This window comes from Rana temporaria, chromosome 4, assembly GCF_905171775.1.
Source record: "Rana temporaria chromosome 4, aRanTem1.1, whole genome shotgun sequence".
Taxonomy (NCBI): domain Eukaryota; kingdom Metazoa; phylum Chordata; class Amphibia; order Anura; family Ranidae; genus Rana; species Rana temporaria.
This window is the reverse complement of record NC_053492.1, coordinates 96,043,368-96,063,335: the sequence shown is the minus strand read 5'-3', so window position 1 is coordinate 96,063,335 and position 19,968 is coordinate 96,043,368. Positions and strand designations below refer to the sequence as shown.

The 19,968-nt window shown below is 44.0% G+C and overlaps 1 protein-coding gene across 1 annotated transcript in view; it reads right to left on the bottom strand.

Annotated features, from left to right (window-relative positions):
* Positions 1 to 268: 268 nt before the first annotated feature.
* ADI1 (acireductone dioxygenase 1) overlaps positions 269 to 19,968 on the bottom strand; it is a 32,183-nt gene continuing 12,483 nt past the window's right edge. Inside the window, exons 2-4 of the mRNA XM_040348663.1 lie at positions 6,646 to 6,765; positions 3,331 to 3,510; positions 269 to 508 (exon numbers count right to left, since the gene is read on the bottom strand). Of these exons, the coding sequence (XP_040204597.1) occupies positions 383 to 508; positions 3,331 to 3,510; positions 6,646 to 6,765 (426 nt within the window). The 3' untranslated portion in view covers positions 269 to 382. The remainder of the gene's footprint in view (positions 509 to 3,330; positions 3,511 to 6,645; positions 6,766 to 19,968) is intronic.

Here is a 19,968-nt window from a genome sequence, read left to right as displayed (position 1 = left end):
AAACCTATGTCCTGCATTGTAATAAGCATCGACATGCATTAAATAGCACTTTCTGAGCATATTGTGCACAGCAGTGTTACATCATTTATTGGATTGCTTATTTGCACATTTGTTTGCACTTTCTGCCGTTTTGCACATCTTTTGCATACTGTTTATATTGTATTGTGTTTGGCACAGTGTATGAGATCTTTTATTATTCATATGTAGAGTGTCTTTTTAAATCAATACACGTATTGGTTATAGATTAATGATTGTTTAGTAAACGCCACACTTTTCTACTTTTTATTCCTAATTAGTGTGTGTACACCATTTTATGTTGGCAGCTACCGATTAGCTTAGTTATTAATTTTTGGTTTGCACATTAGTATTCCCACACATTTCTCTATGCTTTTAGTTCCACTTCCAGCAACTGAAGATATTTTGTTCGAGCCTCCAAATCATCAGCAGGACGGTTAAATGGGGTCCAGACAGGGTCTCCAACAAACAGTCTCATAGCTTTGACATAGTTCTATATGGGGGAAAAAAAATATAATATATAAAAAAAGTAAGGCACTAGAATTTTGAAAACAAATGTTACATAACATTCAGATAAGACCTCTGCTTCCCCTACTAAAAAACATATGAAGACCAGTACTACAGTACATGTTGCCGAGAATGTATTTCTAGCACGATTCTCGGCGACATAGTGCCGACATCTCGCACTCGCTGGAATAGACAAAGCACATTCCAGCGAGCGCGTCATAGAAGCGACGGGGATCCGACTTGGATTCCCGCCAATTCTTGGTGCGGCATTTGGTATGCATTCCTGAGAGGGAACTCCACGCCAATTTTTAAATAAAAAAACGACATGGGTTCCCCCCCAGGAGCATACCAGGCCCTTAGGTCTAGTATGGGTTGTAAGGAGACCCCCCCCCACGCTGAAAAACCTACGTAGGGGGCCCCCCTACAATCCATACCAGACCCGTATCCAAAGCACGCTACATTACATTCTCAGCCACATTTTATAAGACAGGGTGCAGGCATGTCTGGGAAGCTTCGCAGATCTGTTATACTGGGACATTTAGGAGGGTAGCACTGTTCAGAAAACAGGAACCATCTTATTTTTTTTTTTTCTGGGGAGCAAAACTGAAGCTGTGGCAATAGAGCGGGAAGCTAAAAACTAATGATGGAAGGGGAGATCATCCTGAAGCCCTGTACACACAGCCCGGATTCTCAACAGGAAAAAAAAAAAATATGTAGTTTTTCCTGACGAGATTCATGGCAAGATTTTCTTGCCGGCCGAGTGTACAGCCACACCAATTCTAAAGAACCGCCGTCTTTTGAATGGCACGAACACGGTGACGTCATCTACTACGACAAGCATGTGCTCGTCACATTTGATGCAGTCGCCACCATCTTGCTTCACCCTTTTTATGCCTTGGAAGCTACCGCACATGCGTCAAAGTTATTTCAAGCATGCGCGGGTTTCCATGGAGAGGTAAGTATACACACGAGTCGCAGCAATTTGAATGGTTCTATAGTCGCAAATGGGGTGTAACTTTGAACTGTCACTGACAAGTCACACTGGTGTGAACCAGGGCTTAAGGGTTATTCCAGACTACCTTAAAGAGAAATTTCCCTGCAGGAAGTGAGAGGACCTCCTTATTAGCAACACACATAAATAAAAATGCTTTTCTTTGGTAGAGAAAGGGAGGGCTAGAACCTGTGTGTGTGTGTGTGCGCTTGTTTTGTTTTTTTGTGTTGTGGGTTGCATATTTCCCCTACTTCCTCTACAGTGACAACAGGACAGGAAATGAGAGGAATCTCTCTAATGGAGCCCATAATGGTAGTAAAACGATAACAAGGGTTCCAATTGTTCCCTCCTTTTTGTTCCACCAAAAATTAGAGAACATTTTGGATGGAGGAAAAAGTAAAAAATAAATATATCCCATAGTTTGTAGACAATATAACTTTTGCACAAATCAATATACGCTTATTGGGATTTTCTTTACCAAAAATATGTAGTGGAATAAAGATTGGCCTAAATCAGGGGTCCTAAAACTACGGGCCACATGCGTCCCGGCGAGGACATTTATCTGGCCCACCGGGTCAGCATAGCCAGTCCACCCTATACACGGACTACGCAAGCTGCGTAGGGCCCACCTCCCCTTCGGTAATGTAATGCTTTGGGCTAAGCTGAGGCTGCAGTGCAGCACACCCCTCCTCCTCCTTCACTACATGTTACACACAGTCAGCAGGCATCTCTGCTGTGTCTCGGAACTCTGCGTCTATCACACGAGCTGGTCTAGGAGGAGGGTGGGTCCTTTCTCACAGTGCGGGCAAACTTTTCACACTGAGAGATGCCCGCTGACTGTGTGTAATATCCAGGCACTGACTGTAGTGACTTGTAAGGGTGCGATTATGGGCAAGGTGAGGCTGCGATTTTTTTTTTTTTTAAATAGTCCGGCCCTCTAACAGTCTGAGGGACAGTGAACTGGCCCCCTGTTTAAAAAGTTTGAGGACCCCTGGCCTAAATTGATGAAGAAATTATATATTTTTTAAATGATTGAATATGTTTTATACCAGAAAGTAATATATTTTTTATAATACCAAAAGAAAGCTCTATTTGTGGGGGAAAAATTCTGGAGGTCAAGTGGTTAAAGTATAACTGAAGGTGGTTCCCTTCTCACATGTAATTATAAGACTAGCTTCCCTTATGATAATGGAAAAGATATTCCACACTATTTACGATTCAATGCCTTGATTTTCTGACAAATAGGAATCCCTAGTTCTTCTAATAATGTTCTGCTTAATGATTACAATGATTGTCATTTGCCTCGATTCTTGTGTGTCTTTCACTCTTTTTGGCGCTCTACCAGGCCCGGAGTGCATTTACTGCAGTGAATACGCTATACTCCTTATATAAGATTTTTTTTCCCCCTTTAAGTTTATTTTATTCTGCACACTGTTGTGTAATTTCTACCTACATTAAAATAAAACGTTTGCAAACAAAGTATTTTTTATTTTTGGGGGTTTTAGAGTGGAGAGCTATTAGAATACTTTTCAGGTTGTTATTGCTGGCTGGATTCTCGTCTTTTAGTCCTGATGAGCATCATCATGAAAATGTGAAAGAAAAATCACAAATTCTGAGTGATCACCTGAACAGAAATAGAGGAAAAATCCTCCAATGGTCAACAAGGACTTCTCTCACTTCCTGTTTTGGCTATGATACAGGAAGTGAAGAAAAAAACAAAATCTCCTCATGTGACACAGATGGCAAAGAAATTGAAAAAAAGTTTTGCCTTCAGTTCTATAACCATTACATAAAATAAAAGTAACAACTCTACCCACATTTTCATCCAGTGTAAAGCGGTGGTAGATACCGGCCGGAAGGGTGATCAGGTCCCCTTTCTCCATGGCGATTCTGATCCATCGATCCTGCTTGTCTCTCACATCAAAGTAACCGCTTCCCTCCAGGATGCAGCGGATCTCATCATCCAAGTGCAAATGTTCTTCATAGAATATCTTCAACTAGAAAGAGAGATTGTTTGAAAATGGTGTCAACATTTTTTTATTTCAGTATTTGCATTACATGGAAATTTGAAACCTCAGAGATAAAAGTATTGTGGTCCACAATGGATTCAGTGGATTTGTTATAATGGTCATTGGCCCAACACAGACTGAATAGATCTGAAAGCTGCCACAGATGTCACTTTGAGTGAGAATTTCCCTTCACTTATTTTACTGAATAGGATATTCTAATTCTAACATTTTACAGTTAAAAGGAAACTCATCTGGCACAATTTTTGATTCACACAGTTTCTGGTAAATGATATGACATGGCACTCCGTTCTAGAGACAATGCAATTGACCCCGTTTCTGTTGCTGTCTGGGCCAGCTTGGCCCAAGCAAACTATTTAAAAGGCCATTAAATGCGGAATTAAGCTTTAAGCAAAATGGGGTGGCCAGGGGCAGGTCTCCTAGGTGGAGATTCTAATGTGCACGGTTTTTCTTAAAGAGGAAGTTAACCCTCTTAAAAGAAATCCTAAAAAAATAAACCCCTGCAAGACAAAGGCATAGCTCATTATGTATTACTTACCTCCGATCATAGCCCCCTGCAGCGGTCCACGTCTTCCCCGCGATGATGTCACTCCCACGAATGCGCGCGGGAGCCGCTGGTAACGGCACAGTTTGCCGCAGTGCGCATGTGCCGATGACATTGGCACATGCAGCGGACAGGGGAAATCTCCTAAACCGTGCAGGTTTAGGAGATATCCTCGTTGGCTACAGGTAAGCCTTAATATAGGCTTACCTGTAGCATAAGGTTGTAAAAAAGGGTCTACAACCACTTTAATAAAGACTTGGGCCCAGATTCTCAGAAGAGATACGATGGCGTATCTCCAGATACGCCGTCGTATCTCCGCGTTGTGCGGTCGTATCTATGCGCCTGATTCTTAGAATCAGTTCCGCATAGATTTCCCGTAGATCCGACTGGTGTAACTGTGTTACACCGTCGGATCGTAACTGCATATTTACGCTGGCCGCTAGGTGGCACTTCCGTTGAATTCCGCGTTGAGTATGCAAATTAGCTAGATACGCGAACGTACGCCCGGCCGACGCAGTAAAGTTACGCCGTTTACGTTAGGCTTTTCCCGGCGTATAGTTGCCCCTGCTATATGGTGGCATAAGTGCGGCGTAACAATGTTAGGTATGGCCCTCGTTCCCGCATCAAAATTTGAAAAAGTTACGTCGTTTGCGTAAGTCGTCCGTGAATGGGGCTGGACGTCATTTACGTTCACGTCGAAACCAATGACGTCCTTGCGGCGTACTTTGGAGCAATGCACACTGGGAAATTCCACGGACGGCGCATGCGCCGTTCGGGAAAAACGTCAATCACGTCGGGTCACAGTACATTTACATAAAACACGCCCCCCCTGATCCAAATTTGAATTAGGCAAACTTACGCCGGCCGATTTACGCTACGCTGCCGCAACTTACGGAGCAAGTGCTTTGAGAATACAGCACTTGCCCGTGTAAGTTGCGGAGGCGTAACGTAAATCAGATACGTTACGCCCGCACAATTTTGTACAAGAATCTGGCCCTTGGAATAGAGCGATGTCACCACCCTCCATCTATTTTACAGTGGCTGCACAGAGCTGGAACAGAATCCAGCAACTAGCACTCAGCATGCCCCAGTGGAGGACACTGTCCTGAAGCTTGGGCGTGGTGACGTTCATAATTTTCCAGCACCTGACCAATGTTCTTTTACAGTAAGAGGCAATAGCATAGGGGAATGATCTGAAGACATCATTGCATGTATTTATATTACTGGTCTCAATATCACTGAACATTAGATTCATTTGTCTAAATGAATACCAGTGAATCCCAAACTTTAAATGGCTAGGGGCCAATGTCAAAGCCTTTGGCCTATGTGCCAGCTACAGTCCTGCCATTAGCAGCTGCCAGCTATCATTTTTGCCACATGTAGCACCTACCTATACTATAGCAGCTTTATCTTGTGGGGGTCTCTGAAAAGCTTGCCCCATGAATGTCTTTACAGCCCCTTTTCCATTCTCTTTGGGTCTGTAAATCAACTTTGTTTTTCTAGCCAAATTGATCCTCCAAAAAAGCCACCATCAAATCCAGACTCTACGTTGTACAAAATTTCTACCGGTTGGACACTACCATTCTGTTCAACGTCTGGGAACAAGAAAAAGAAAGCCATGTTCAGCTTCTGAGTCAGTTCTTACAAATAGCTGGGCTAGCTCCCAAAAGCCTTGTGACAGCGCAGGGCCAATCACCTGCATTGTCACATGAGGGGAATGGGAGCGAGTTCATACCCAGGGGTATCATTTTCTTTGCTTCAATGGGCAAGTGGGGAGCAAAGCAAAAGGTAAGTAAGTATGTTTGCTGGGGAGAGGGCATTAAAGCAAAACCATTGTTTTGTCTACATGGCCAAAAGTACAGGTTTGCCTTTAAAGCGGGGGTTCACCCATAAAACAATTTTTCCCCTTAGATTCCTGCTCGTTTTGTCTAGGGGAATCGGCTATTTGTATTAAAATATGATCCGTACTTACCGTTTTCGAGATGCATCTTCTCTGTCGCTTCCGGGTATGGGTCTTCGGGACTGGGCGTTCCTTCTTGATTGACAGTCTTCCGACGGTCGCATCCATCGCGTCACTAGTAGCCGAAAGAAGCCGAACGTCGGTGCGGCTCTATACTGCGCCTGCGCACCGACGTTCGGCTTCTTTCGGAAAATCGTGACACGATGGATGCGACCGTCGGAAGCCTCTCGGAAGACTGTCAATCAAAATAGGAACGCCCAGTCCCGCAGCCCATACCCAGAAGCGGCGGAGAAGATGCATCTCGTAAACGGTAAGTACAGGTCATATTTTAAAACAACTAGCCGATTCCCCTAGACAAAACGAGCATCCATCTATGGGGAAAAAGTGTTATGTACGGGTGAACCCCCGCTTTAACTAAATAACAGAGTATAAGAACTCCATCCATTCTGTCATTTATATTCCAAGCCCTGCCACGTACCACCCAGAGGGAGGATGTCTACCAGCATCATTATATATCTCACTCCTTGGGAAGCACAAATGCATAAAGTATAAAATACTGTCAAATACATCCTATACACAAATCCCAGATCCAGCTGCTCACCTTCTGCTCATAATTGGGTAGTGTGTCTTTATGTATGGTGATTATATCCATGAATGTGTAATTATTGTCTTTACGGATCTTGGCCAGCTCTGGATCAGTCTCATAATTATCGGCATCCAACTGTTGGTGGGGGAAAAAAATACAGAGACATATGTAATGATCTCAGAGGATCAGAGCAGGAGATTTGGATACATTCATATTGGCAAATGTTATTGGAAAAAGATCTAATGCAGATTTCAAATGTTGCCATAGGCTACAGTCAGGTTCATGATTTCCATACACATTACACACAGAAAACTAATCTGATTACAATTTTTGTTGGTCTTTTTTTTTTTTTTTTTTTAAAGCTGAACTCCAGATATCTTTAAAGTTTCATCCTGCAGTACTCCTCTACCACACGGCTTGTTTTGTGTACAGCAACCTTCCTCAACCAGGGTTATGTGGAACCCCAAGGTTACCCTAGAGGTTTCTAGGAGCACTGAGCAAGTTTTGACTCTCAGGCAAGTTACCATGGACACCAATGATCTTTTTAGCTATCTTTAAGGGGTATATTTTTCCCCTTGGCCACCAATTAAGGGGCATTCTTCTCAGTGACCATCACAATAATGTGTCCTGAGCTGTGGTTCTAGTAATTGGCATTGGTTTCCTGAGACCCGTACGTTAGATCAGCGTTCCGTCATTTTAAAAAGATTGAGAAATGCTGGTCTAAAGAGTAAGGACAAACACTTACTTTATTCAGCACTCACGCTGGCTTCCTCCTCTTCATTTAAAAAATCCTTCAAAGCAGGGTTGCTAACCAGATAAATTTACTGACATTTTCTAAAAATCTGTGATTTTTTTTTTTCCAACTGCCAGTAAATATCAGGGGCTGATAATTTCATGATGTGGGAGGTTGGCAACCCTGCTTTAAAACTCTTTACTTATTCAATCACCAAGTTCATGAAGGCAAGCAGCTAACTACACACTTAAAATACCTATATGTCTACTGTCTTATCTAACGAATGTTGCTAATTAATATAAGGCTATTCCAAAATGGCTGAGGCACTATGCAAGTGACAACAAAGGGGAAATTACCAGTACCCCTACAGGAAGACAACAGCACTTACTACTTGTAGCAAATGCTACTACAGTGTCCTAGTACAGCAGCCCCACGGCCATAGTGTTCTGGTTTAGTATGAATTGGTTTAATCCAAGCAGGCACAAAGTATTTAAAGTGACAGGAAACCTGGAGTTTGTTCACTCAAAAGGGAAAGTTTTGCATGTTTGCATCCCCCCCCCCCCTCCACTGCCACATTTGGCACTTTTTTTTTTGGGGGGGGGGGGGGGGGGGTACCCGATATTGACAGGTACCAGCTGCCACTTTCAGTCAGATCGCTGCAGCGATCTGTGCGAAAGTTAGGCAACCTCCTTCCCCCCCACAGCCTTCTGGGACTAATCACAGGTCCCATTCAAAGTGCAGTACAGATTGCGCATGTGCAGTAGAAAACTGTCTGTAAAGCCAAAAGGCCGGCTCCTGCACCCAAATCATCGGCTCACATGAGGACATCGCTGGATACCTGGACAGGTGAATGTCCTTGGATTAACCACTTCAACGTTACACCTACTTCCCCCCCACAGTACATTTACACCACTACTCTAACGTTAAATACTGTTATGGCAGCAGCTAGCTGCCATAACCCCGATATTTTTTTGTACTGTGTGCAATTCTACATCTAATAAAAGTGGTCCTGGCACCAGATTCGCCACAGGATCACTATTAGAGGGACCCCCGTTCCCCTGTATCACGGTCGTCCCCAGGCTTACCAGACCTGTCGGTTAGCCCAGAGCCGATCCGATGTGTCGGGTGCCTGGACTTGAAGCCAAGTGAGGGCAAGATAGCCCCAACTGGGCTCTATGCCCTTGAAGGAGGGGAGTGACGTCACTTCCACCTTTCGAGCCTTAAAAGGGATGATTTATTTTGCCTTTTAAAAAGAAGAAAAAACACTTTTTTTGGGGGGGGGGGGGGGCTGTGGGAGGTATGTTTACATTCCTTATAATAGGAATAAAAGTGATCCCCAAAAATTTAAAGAGGGCAGTGCAAAACAAATGAAAAAAATTGAAAGCACCCCGCAGCTCCGTGCTTGCGTGAACGCATATGTAAGTCACGTGCTTAAAAAATTAGTTTTAAAGCATCTATTTACTCGGCGTAACATCTTTCACAATATACAAAAAAAAAAAAATTAAAAAAAAAATGGGCCAACTTTTTTTTTGTTTTCAATTAATTTTTTTGGGAGACCCGTATACAAAAATACATTGTTTACAGGAATATAAAACTGCATTAAAAAGTTGTGTTTATTTACCTGGAATGCAACAATACATAGTGGGAAGAGAATACATTTAAAAAGATTTAAAAAAAAAAGTAATCTTCGTTTCGCAAAGGAATGCAACGTACTACATTTTCAACCCAGCAATGTCGTACTGTAAATGAGCAATACTACGAGAGATCAAGAGCTCATTACTTATGGCAGTGTTCTACTTTGCTGCCTATACTCTACTTCTAGCATGAAAAACACGATTCAGACTACCGTATGTAGATAAATGTGAACAATATGCGAGCATTTGTCAAAAAAAAGTGTTACTGACCAAATTCCATCTTGAACAGAAAATGACATAATCAAAAACATGGAGGGAACTTGAGCGGTAAATGATGAAGCTGCCGCGGCATCAGGTAACGTGGAGCCTCAGCTAATGAGCCATCAAAGGCAAATTCATTTATTAAATTTAGCTGTTCACAGTCAATTACTTTGCATCCCGAAGCTAAAAAATAGAAGGTCGCAGTAAATCACAGAGACTTTCCAAACAACATGCACACGTCTCTCCTGGAGACAGATGTCTTATATTTGATAAAATTATGTTTTTCAGTATTTATTCTTCTGCATGGATGAGATCGATGTGTGTTTTTTTTTTTTTTTTTTAAGTGAACCTGTCAGCCATTTTAAATTTGGAAAATGTTTTGTCTTAAAGCAGACACACAATTAGCTAGATTCAGGTAGGGGCGCGCAACTTTAAGGTAGCGTAGCGTATCGTATTTACGATACGCCGCCTTAAGTCAGAGAGGCAAGTACTGTATTCACAAAGTACTTAGGGCAAGATTCACGTAGATGAGCGGCGGCGTAAAGTATCATAGATACGTTACACCGCCGCAATTTTTCATCGCAAGTGCCTGATTCACCAAGCACTTGCGATGAAAACCTACGCTGGCGGCCTCCGGCGCAAGGCTTGCCAATTTAAATGGGCGTGAGCCCGCGCCGGACCTACCACGCATGCTCCGTTTCCGAACTCCCGACGTGCTTTGCGCGAAGTGACGTAATTTTTTCAAACGGCGACGCGCGTAGCGTAATTCCGTAGTCCCGGACGTGTTACGCAAACGACGTTATTTTATAAATTTCGACGCGGGAACGACGGCCATACTTTATACAGCAATACGATTGCTGTGTAAAGTTAAAGCACCAAAAAAAACGACTAACTTTGCGACGGGAAACTAGACTAGCGGTGATGTAGCGAATGCGAAAAACTGTCGGGAATCGCCGTAACTCCTAATTTGCTTACCCGACGCTGGTTTACGACGCAAACTCCCCCCAGCGGCGGCCGAGGTATTGCATCTTAAGATCCGACAGTGTAAAACAATTACACCTGTCGGATCTTAGGGATATCTATGCGTAACTGATTCTATGAATCAGTCGCATAGATAGAACAACAGATACGATGGCGTATCAGGAGATACGCCGTCGTATCTGCTCTGTGAATCTGGCCCTTACCTCCTAACTTACGGCGGCGTAGCGTAAATAGGGCCCGCATAAGCGCGCCTAATTCAAATTAGGTTGAGGGGGCGTGTTTTATGTCAATGGGGGGTGACCTGACGTGATTGACATTTTTTACGAACGGCGCATGCGCCATCCGTGTACATATCCCAGTGTGCATTGCGCCAAAGTACGCCGCAAGGACGTATTGGTTTCGACGTGAACGGAAATTACGTCCAACCCTATTCACGGACGACTTACGCGAACGACGTAAAATTTTCAAATTTCGACGCGGGAATGACGGCCATACTTAACATTGACTAGTCCAGCTATTTGATGGAATAATTTTACGCCTGAAAACGCCTTACGTAAATGGCGTATCTTTACTGCGACGGGTGCACGTACGTTCATGAATAGGCGTATCTAGTCATTTACATATTCTACGCCAGGGGTGTCAAACTGGCGGCCCTCCAGCTGTTGCAAAACTACAAGTCCCATGAGGCATTGCAAGGCTAACAGTTACAAGCATGACTCTCACAGGCAGAGGCATGATGGGACTTGTAGTTTCGGAACAGCTGGAGGGCCGCCAGTTTGACACCCCTGTTCTACGCTGAACCCAACGGAAGCGCCACCTAGCGGCCAGCCTAAATATTGCACCCTAACATACGACGGTGCAAGCTGTCGTATCTTAGATAGGTTTAAGTGTATCTCAGTTTGAGAATACACTTAAACTTAGGACGGCACACATTCCGAGTTAGGTCGGCGTATCTACTGATACGCCGGCCTAACTCTCTCTGAATCCACCTAATAATTCCTACTAGAGATGCGCAGGTACCTGTGTTTCGCATGCAATTTAAACAAGAGTGCAGTGCGATTCCTGCCTGAATCGCAAGTGATTTCCCTCATGGTGCTTTCTCTTTAATCAATAACGTAATAGTAGGAATTCGGGATGCACCGATACCAGTGTCGAAATCGAGTCTTTTCAAGAGTACCTGCGAAAATGCTCCCAATACTGAAACCGATACTTTCTGGTGCGATTTGCGTCTATACAAAATGAATGTGCACGAATCGCACTGCACAGAATTGCATGCGATGTAAACAGGAATGCAGTGCGATTCCTGTCTGAATCACATGCGATTTCCCTCCACAGCTCCTGTGTGTTTGTACCCAGTAAAGAAAGCGAAGTTCCATGTAGTGCAGCAATAGGCAGTTTATTAAAATGTTATAACAACTCACAAAGTAAATATCTAGTAAAATCCATATCTGCAGTATCCCCCTCCTGCTGATGATAGCAAGCCAGGGCCGCTGGGGGTGCTCACAGGGCTGGAGGGGAAGTTCCCGGGGGTATAAGGCAGAAGTGATGTCAGCTTGGGGACAGACTGTCGGACATCTCCTCCAGCCCTGTGAGCACCTCCAGGGACCGTGGTTTGCCATCATCGGAGAGATGGGGACATGTAGATATGGATTTGATCAAATAGTTACTTTTTAATTTTTTATAAAGTTTTGATAAACTGCCTATCGCTGCAGTACACGGCGCTTTGCTTTCTTTACTGGGTTCACACACACACACACACACACACACACACACACACACACACACACGCGGTGGGAGGAATCACACAGCATTCCTGTTCAAAACGCATACGATTCTGTGCAGTGTGGTTTTGCGCCCATTCATTTTGTATGGACCTAAATCGCACCAGAAAATATCGGTTTCGGGAGAATTTTCACAAGTACTTGTGAAAATACTGGATAGATAGATATTTTTATATATATATATATATTGTGGCGGTGGGACCCTGTGCAACCTTAAAGATTGCTGGTTTATGCCAGATTTTAGAGAGAAAGACACGCTGATTGCACAGCTGTGTGTTGGGCTATTTAGTTGTGACCCGACTATGGCTCAGGGCCCCACCCAACAGACAGGAAGTCTGTTCCCGGGAATCAGGTGGACTCCCATTCCTCTGAGAGGAGTCAGAGGCTGCAGCCAGAGCATGCATATCTGCAGGAGGCCGATGTCTTTGGTGATAGAAGCAGCAAGGCGCTGATCAGGAGTAAGTTTAACTCCAGGAAAGTCTTAGGAGCAGACCTAAGGCCTAGGCTAAAGGCCTGAAGCAGCCATATGGCAAGAATGTAAGCCAGGAGGCTAAACTGAGTCAGCAAAATACAGTAATGGTGGACCCCCCCCCCCGTGAGGATTACCGATGTCTTTGTGGACTTTTATTTTGCCTTTTTAATAAAAGTGGGCTACTAGGCCCCTAAAAATTCAGTTCTGGACTGGCGTACTTAAAGAAAACGCACCTACCACTGGAGTCTGATCACCCCAATCTTTGTTTGTGTGTGTGTGTGTGTGTGTGTGTGTGTGTGTGTGTGTGTGTGTGTGTCTATAGTCAAAAAACAGGGTCATTGGATTAATGTACGATTTTCAAAAGATGATGAATTAAATGTAAACATTTAAATACCTGGTGAACACTCTATACATTATACCTGGATGCAGTTACCAAATTTAGCAGCTGTCAGTCCACTCTAGGCAGCAAAATAAATAACATACGATAATATAACACAACTTGCTTTTTCTGCAATATTTAACTTCAATTCAGAGATTTATGCGCACTACCTTTTTCTGAAGCTAGATGTCCACAATCTGACATCATTCAACCCCTTCCTCTGAGCCCAGGTTGTCCTGAACTCCACCCACCATGTGACTAAACAGTGAAATAAAAAACAGCACAGTGGTTAGCTCATCTCTCCATCACTTTGCTTTCACTTCCAAACAGCATGCTTCTTGTCAGCATGGGAACTCATTAGATCTTGTGTTGCTTCTTCATCTCACACTTCAGCTCTGCTGTACAGGGGCCACAAGAGACTGATACCAGGTCAAAAATTCAGGTACTTACACTGCTTGTATTTTAAAAAAAAAAACTTTCATTAAATTAATACTTACAGAGCTGCATTTATTTATTGTACAGGTGTGGCTGTACACCGGTTAGTACATCCGTGACTAAAAAGGTCTAACGAATAATAGAGTGATGATGTTGCACTGTCAAGCATCAATATATCAAGGAAGGTGAATAAAGTATAAACATCCAATAGCATATAATATAACTACACATAGAATTGAATAAGTGCAAAGATAAATAACAACATCAAAGTGACCACACTCGTACCAACCAAATAAATGTGCAGTGGTTGATATATAACACAATATAGTCCAAGTGCAGACACAGCAGTGTCAAACGAGGTGAAGGGATAGGTAAACCATCTCTTCCAACTAATAAATTCCTTACAATTGTTGTGACACCTCAGTGCTCTCTAGCAGTTCACCTTACTACTGTAAGAGCCGGTTCACACAGGGGCGGCACGACTTCGGGGGCGACTCGGCCAGGCGACCTGAAAACGATTTCCAAGGCGATTTGCAAAATGACTTCTGTATAGAAGTCAATGCAAATCGCCCCGAGTCGCCCCCGAAGTAGTACAAGAACCTTTTTCTAAGTCGGAGCGACTCGCGTCGCTCCTATTAGAACGGTTCTATTCACTACAATGGGACGCGACTTGTCAGGCGGCTGTGTCGCCTGACGAGTCGCGCCAGTGTGAACCGGGTCTAAGGTAAAGGCATTAGATAAATGGGTCTCTCTCTAGGGGTCCAGGTATCTCCGCCCACCTCCAGATGTGTTTTCAGCAGTACACACAGCCTGTGGATCTCTGGGATCAGGAAAACTTCCTCTGTAAGAATCCTGGGAGTCCTACCCGATAATCTCCCTGATATCTCCTCGGTATTAATATATAAAAGGAAGGAATCTCCAATAGTGTAGTACGTTTTAAAAAGAAAATTTATTAAAAAACTGTAAATTACATTTGATCAATGAAAACAAACATAAAATCCACGAGCGCCAAAGCTTGTCCTCCTGCGTAACTTCCAGTATGCCTGTTGCCCAATCCCAACGCGTATCGTTGCACCCACGTGTCTTTATCAGGGGGTCCAACAACAAATATAAGGAATAGACATCGGTCACCTTATTTATTGGTTGGAAGAGATGGTTTACCTATCCCTTCACCTCATTTGGACACTGCTGTGTCTGCACTTGGACTATATTGGGCCAGATTCACATAGAGATACGACGGTGTATCTCCTGATACACCTTCGTATCTCTGAGTTAGGCCGGTCGTATCTATGCGACTGATTCATAGAATCAATTACGCATAGATATACCCAAGATCCGACTGGTGTAACTGTGTTACACCGTCGGATCTTAAAGCGGAGTTCCACCCTATTTTACAACTTCTTTGCATTCGTTTTTACACTGCCCCTTTAAATACATTTGGGATGTTTTATTTTTGTCTTTTAAAAACTCACGTTTTTATCTGTGAGTCTCTTATTCCCCCGCCGCGGCGGAATGGCCCCCCCCCGCCGCATCCAGCGCTGCTATGCCTCCTGGGATATGTGTCTCTTCAATCCCAGGAGGCTGGGCTGAACATCGCAGCCGTGAATGAACATCTCGGGGGGCGGGAGGGAGGGAGGGCAGTGCCGCCCATAGAGGTGGTGTCCTTCCTCTTCTCCCTCTCCAACTCCTCCCCCGTCCTAGCTCCTCCACTCGTCCTAGCTCCGCCCCCGTCCTAGCTCCGCCCCCGTCCTAGCTCCTCCACCCGTCCGTCACCGCCGCCCCCGTCCTCCTCCCTCCACCACCCGCCCACCTGCCATCTGTCTCCGATGCACGGAGATACAGATCATCAGGCAGAGAGAGCGAATCTCTGTCTGATAGATCTGTATGTGAGAGCACCAAGCATAGTACAGCCCCGCCTCCCTGTACAGCCCCGCCTCCCTGTACAGCCCCGCCTCCCTGTACATTGCAACAGAGCTCTGCACTGTGTGTTACAATTCTAGTGCAGGGAGGCGGGGCTGTACTATGATCACTGTACTCACATACAGATCTACACAGACCGAGACGTGCTCTGTATGCCTGATCATCTGTACCTCCCCTACTCTGCACATAATGTCACCGCACTGTCACCGCACCGTCACCGCACTGTCACCGCACCAACATCACCGCACCGTCACCGCACTGTCACCGCACTGTCACCGCACCGTCACCGCACCGTCACCGCACCGTCACCGCACTAACATCACCGCACCGTCACCGCACCGTCACCGCACCGTCACCGCACCGTCACCGCACCGTCACCGCACTGTCACCGCACTGTCACCGCACTAACATCACCGCACTGTCACCGCACTAACATCACCGCACTGTCACCGCACTAACATCACTGCACTGTCACCGCACTAACATCACAGCACTAACATCACAGCACTAACATCACAGCACTAACATCACCGCACTAATGTCACCGCACTAACATCACCACCGCACTAACATCACCACCGCACTAATGTCACCGCACTAATGTCACCGCACTAACATCACAGCACTAACATCACCGCACTAACATCACCGCACTAACATCACCGCACTAACATCACCGCACTAACATCACCGCACTAACATCACCGCACTAACATCACCGCACTAACATCACCGCACTAACATCACCGCACTAACATCGCAGCACTAACATCGCAGCACTAACATCACCGCACTAACATCACCGCACTAACATCACCACACTAACATCACAGCACTAACATCACAGAACTAATGTCACCACCGCACTAACATCACCGCACTAACATCACCGCACTAACATCACAGCACTAACATCACAGCACTAACATCACAGCACTAACATCACAGCACTAACATCGCAGCACTAACATCGCAGCACTAACATCACCGCACTAACATCACCGCACTAACATCGCAGCACTAACATCGCAGCACTAACATCACCGCACTAACATCACCGCACTAACATCACCGCACTAACATCGCAGCACTAACATCGCAGCACTAACATCACCGCACTAACATCACCGCACTAACATCACCGCACTAACATCACCGCACTAACATCACCGCACTAACATCACAGCACTAACATCACCGCACTAACATCGCAGCACTAACATCGCAGCACTAACATCGCAGCACTAACATCACCGCACTAACATCACCGCACTAACATCACCGCACTAACATCGCAGCACTAACATCACCGCACTAACATCACCGCACTAACATCACCGCACTAACATCACCGCACTAACAAAATGAATTTATTGACAGTGCACATGTCTGGTATATGTATACACACCACATATATAACAAGAGATATTTATCATCTTGTTATGTAGATATATCTGCACAGGAACAAATTATTTCTTATATTTACTGGTTCCTGGAAGGAGGGGGGGGGGAGAGGAGGGGAGGAGAGGGGGGGGGAGAGGAGGGGGGGAGGAGGGGTTGGCATAGATAAGGGGCGGTAACTTCCTCTGACACTCCCGTTGCTATTGAAAACTGATCTGAAACCATTACACTGCTTGTACAACACTGAGCATGTGCGAGGCTGAAATCCAGGAAGTCATACAGTCTGGCTTCATGATGCCCACACTTAAGATGGCCCCAGTCAATTTCTATTTTATAAAGTGTCTAAATGCTGTAACAACCTAACAAAACGGACCTTAGTTTACAGACTAACTGTAGTAGAATACATTCAGCTTGTGTATTACAGGGGTATTTATATTTAAAAAGTTTTTTTTTTTCAATTTGTGGCCGGAACTCCGCTTTAACTGCAATTAAAAAATGGCCGCTGGGGGCGTTCTCGCTGATTTATGTAATATGTAAATCAGCGAGATACGGCAATTCACGAATGTACGCGGGCCCGACGCATTGTTTTTACGACGATTACGTAAGGGTTTTCCCGGCGCATAGTTACCCCTGCTTCTATGAGGCACAGCCAATGTTAAGTATGGGCGTCGTTTTTTTTTTTTTTTACATCGTTTGCGTACGTCAATTCACAAAACCGATGGACACAAGTTACGCTCACGTCGAAACCAATGACGTCCTAGCAACGTCATTGGGAGCAATGCACGCAGGGAAAATTTGCGGACGACGCATGCGAATTTAAATTGGCGCGGGGACGTGCCTGATTTAAATACTACACTCCCCCTAGCCGCGGAATTTGAATTCTGCCGGGGGATTTACGATCCGCCGCCGCAAGTGTTGAGGTAAGTGTTTTGTGAATTACCCACTTGCCTCAAAAACTTGCGGCAGCGGATCTTAAATGAGATAGATTACGCGGATCTAAAGATCCGCTGATCTATCTGAATCTGGCCCATTGTGTTTATATATCAACCATTGCACATTTATTTGGTTGGCATGAGTGTGGGCACTTTGCACATTGTTGCTATTCATCTTTGTAATTATTCAATACTATGTAGTTATATTATATGCTATTGGATGTTTATTTATACTTTATTCATCTTTCTTGATATATTGATATTTTGACAGCACAACATCATCACTCTATCATTCAATACATTTATTTTTTTCCCCCCTTTTAGAACTGCCTATATTCAGCTTTGGGGATCCAGAGGATGTGTGCTTTCAATGTAAACAATAAAATCCTCAAAAAAAGTGATGTATATTTTAAAGCACGCTGGCTACCTGGCTTTTGGAATATGACCAGCCCTGTATTAGAATATGTCTTTGTTTTCAGTTTATGGGCTCACTTTAATTGGATCATACATATAGGTCTGTGTAAGCAGTTTGACAGTTGTTCTGGCAGGGGCTTGTGAAACATTCTGCACAATGTGGGACGCAATGAACAGCTTCTGCATTGTTTGCATCTCAGACATGGATTCATAAAGAGGTACACTTTCTCCTAATGGGACTGGAGGATGTAATCAAACAACACTGCACTTGTGTTACAAAGAGATTTGCAAGTCCCTTTACTGCAGTATAAGATGGGACTTGTAGTTCTTAGCTGCTAGACACTAAAGGGAGAAGCACCCCACAATTCAGGTAAGTGAGCATGGAGGAAGGATTGTTTGAATTGGAGAATGAGACCATGTTTCAACACCCTAAATATGAATGCAATATGAAAATACGGTTGAAGAGGTTATGCCTTTATGCCCTACGAAGGAAACCTATGCTAAAGAATATAGAGGCTGCCATTGCTGACCACTCCTTCATACTCATTCAATGGTTTTAGTACCCGCAGTCACTGATCTAGTACAAGTGCTTGCTAACTAATGTTTTTTGACCAACGATTTGGAAGGTCTGAATGTCAGACTAAGCCAGGCAACTAGATTTTTTTTGATGAAGAATTAAGTCAACAGTAGCCTACATATTTTTCCGAGAAAATGCGTGTTTTGCACACGTTAAAAAAAAAAAAAAAAAAAAAAAAAAATGTTATACCTGAAAATTTGTTAAAACCACCAAAACATTGTATATTTCCTAAAAACAGAGACCCTGGATAATAAAATAGTAGTAGTTACAATTTGGCAAGTGCAAATTTTCCTAAAAAAAAAAAAAAACACTGTAAAACAAATTTTAGGGTTCATAAATGCAATATATCCCTAAATCAAATGAAGATGAAAACTGAAAGACGAGGCTGCATTGAGTAAATGGACACCAAACACATCAAGCTTTAAAATTGCACACGCCTGTGAAACAGCAAAACGTCAGTACCCTACATTTTCCAGATTGTGCTCCATGAAACTCAATAAAGGGCAGGACTTTTGGAGCGCACTTCTGGTGGTCTGTGAAAGTGATTGGACAGCTGCCTTAACGCTTTCATCTGAAGACCGAGTCTGCTTGTGAGATATACAGGTCGTAAAAGAGATAATACTACTGTAATATATGGTCCTGCAGGATTCTATCTGGTTGGATGCAGTAGTGACAACTGGTCCTCAGAAGATGCCCTTTTTTAGTTGTGTTGCACCATTCCATTCCATCATTATTGTTGGTTCTGCAGTGTACATTATGAGTGCTCACCCACATTCTGGAGCAGGAAACAAACAAAAAAAACACACACACACAAAATCGCTGGCTGCCACAGAACCATGAAATAATGTTAGTTTTACACTCTGTTAAATCTCCCTTAGACTAACGGAGCAGAATACTATATACAGTAAGGAAAATAATTCTTTGATCTCCTGCAGATTTTGTAAGTTTGCCCACAAAGAAATGAAGGATCTCATAGAATTTTTTTTTATCATAGGTGCATTTTAAATGATAGAGACTAAACATCAATACAAAAAAAACACCCAATACAAATGTTATAAATTGAGTTGCAGTTCAGTGAGTAAAAAAAAAAGTATTTGATCCCCAAGCAAAACATGACTTGGTGGAGAAAACCGTGGCCCAGATTCAGGTAGATTTGCCCATTACTTACACCTGAGCCGCTCAGCTGAATTTCTCTGCGCTGGAGCAATTTTGCCAAATTGCCACCTGATTCAGGAATCGTTTGTTCAGTTAATTTGCTCCTGTTTAAGGCAAAGCTGAGGGCGCAAGGCCGTGCAAGTCAAAGTGGGTGTGCCCCTATGTAAATGAGGAATTTTCGGCTCAGCAGAGGTTTGCGCCGGGCGCGCGCATGCGCAGTTAGAGCGCTGCCGTCTGCGCATGCGTCAAACTGCGCCTAGCAT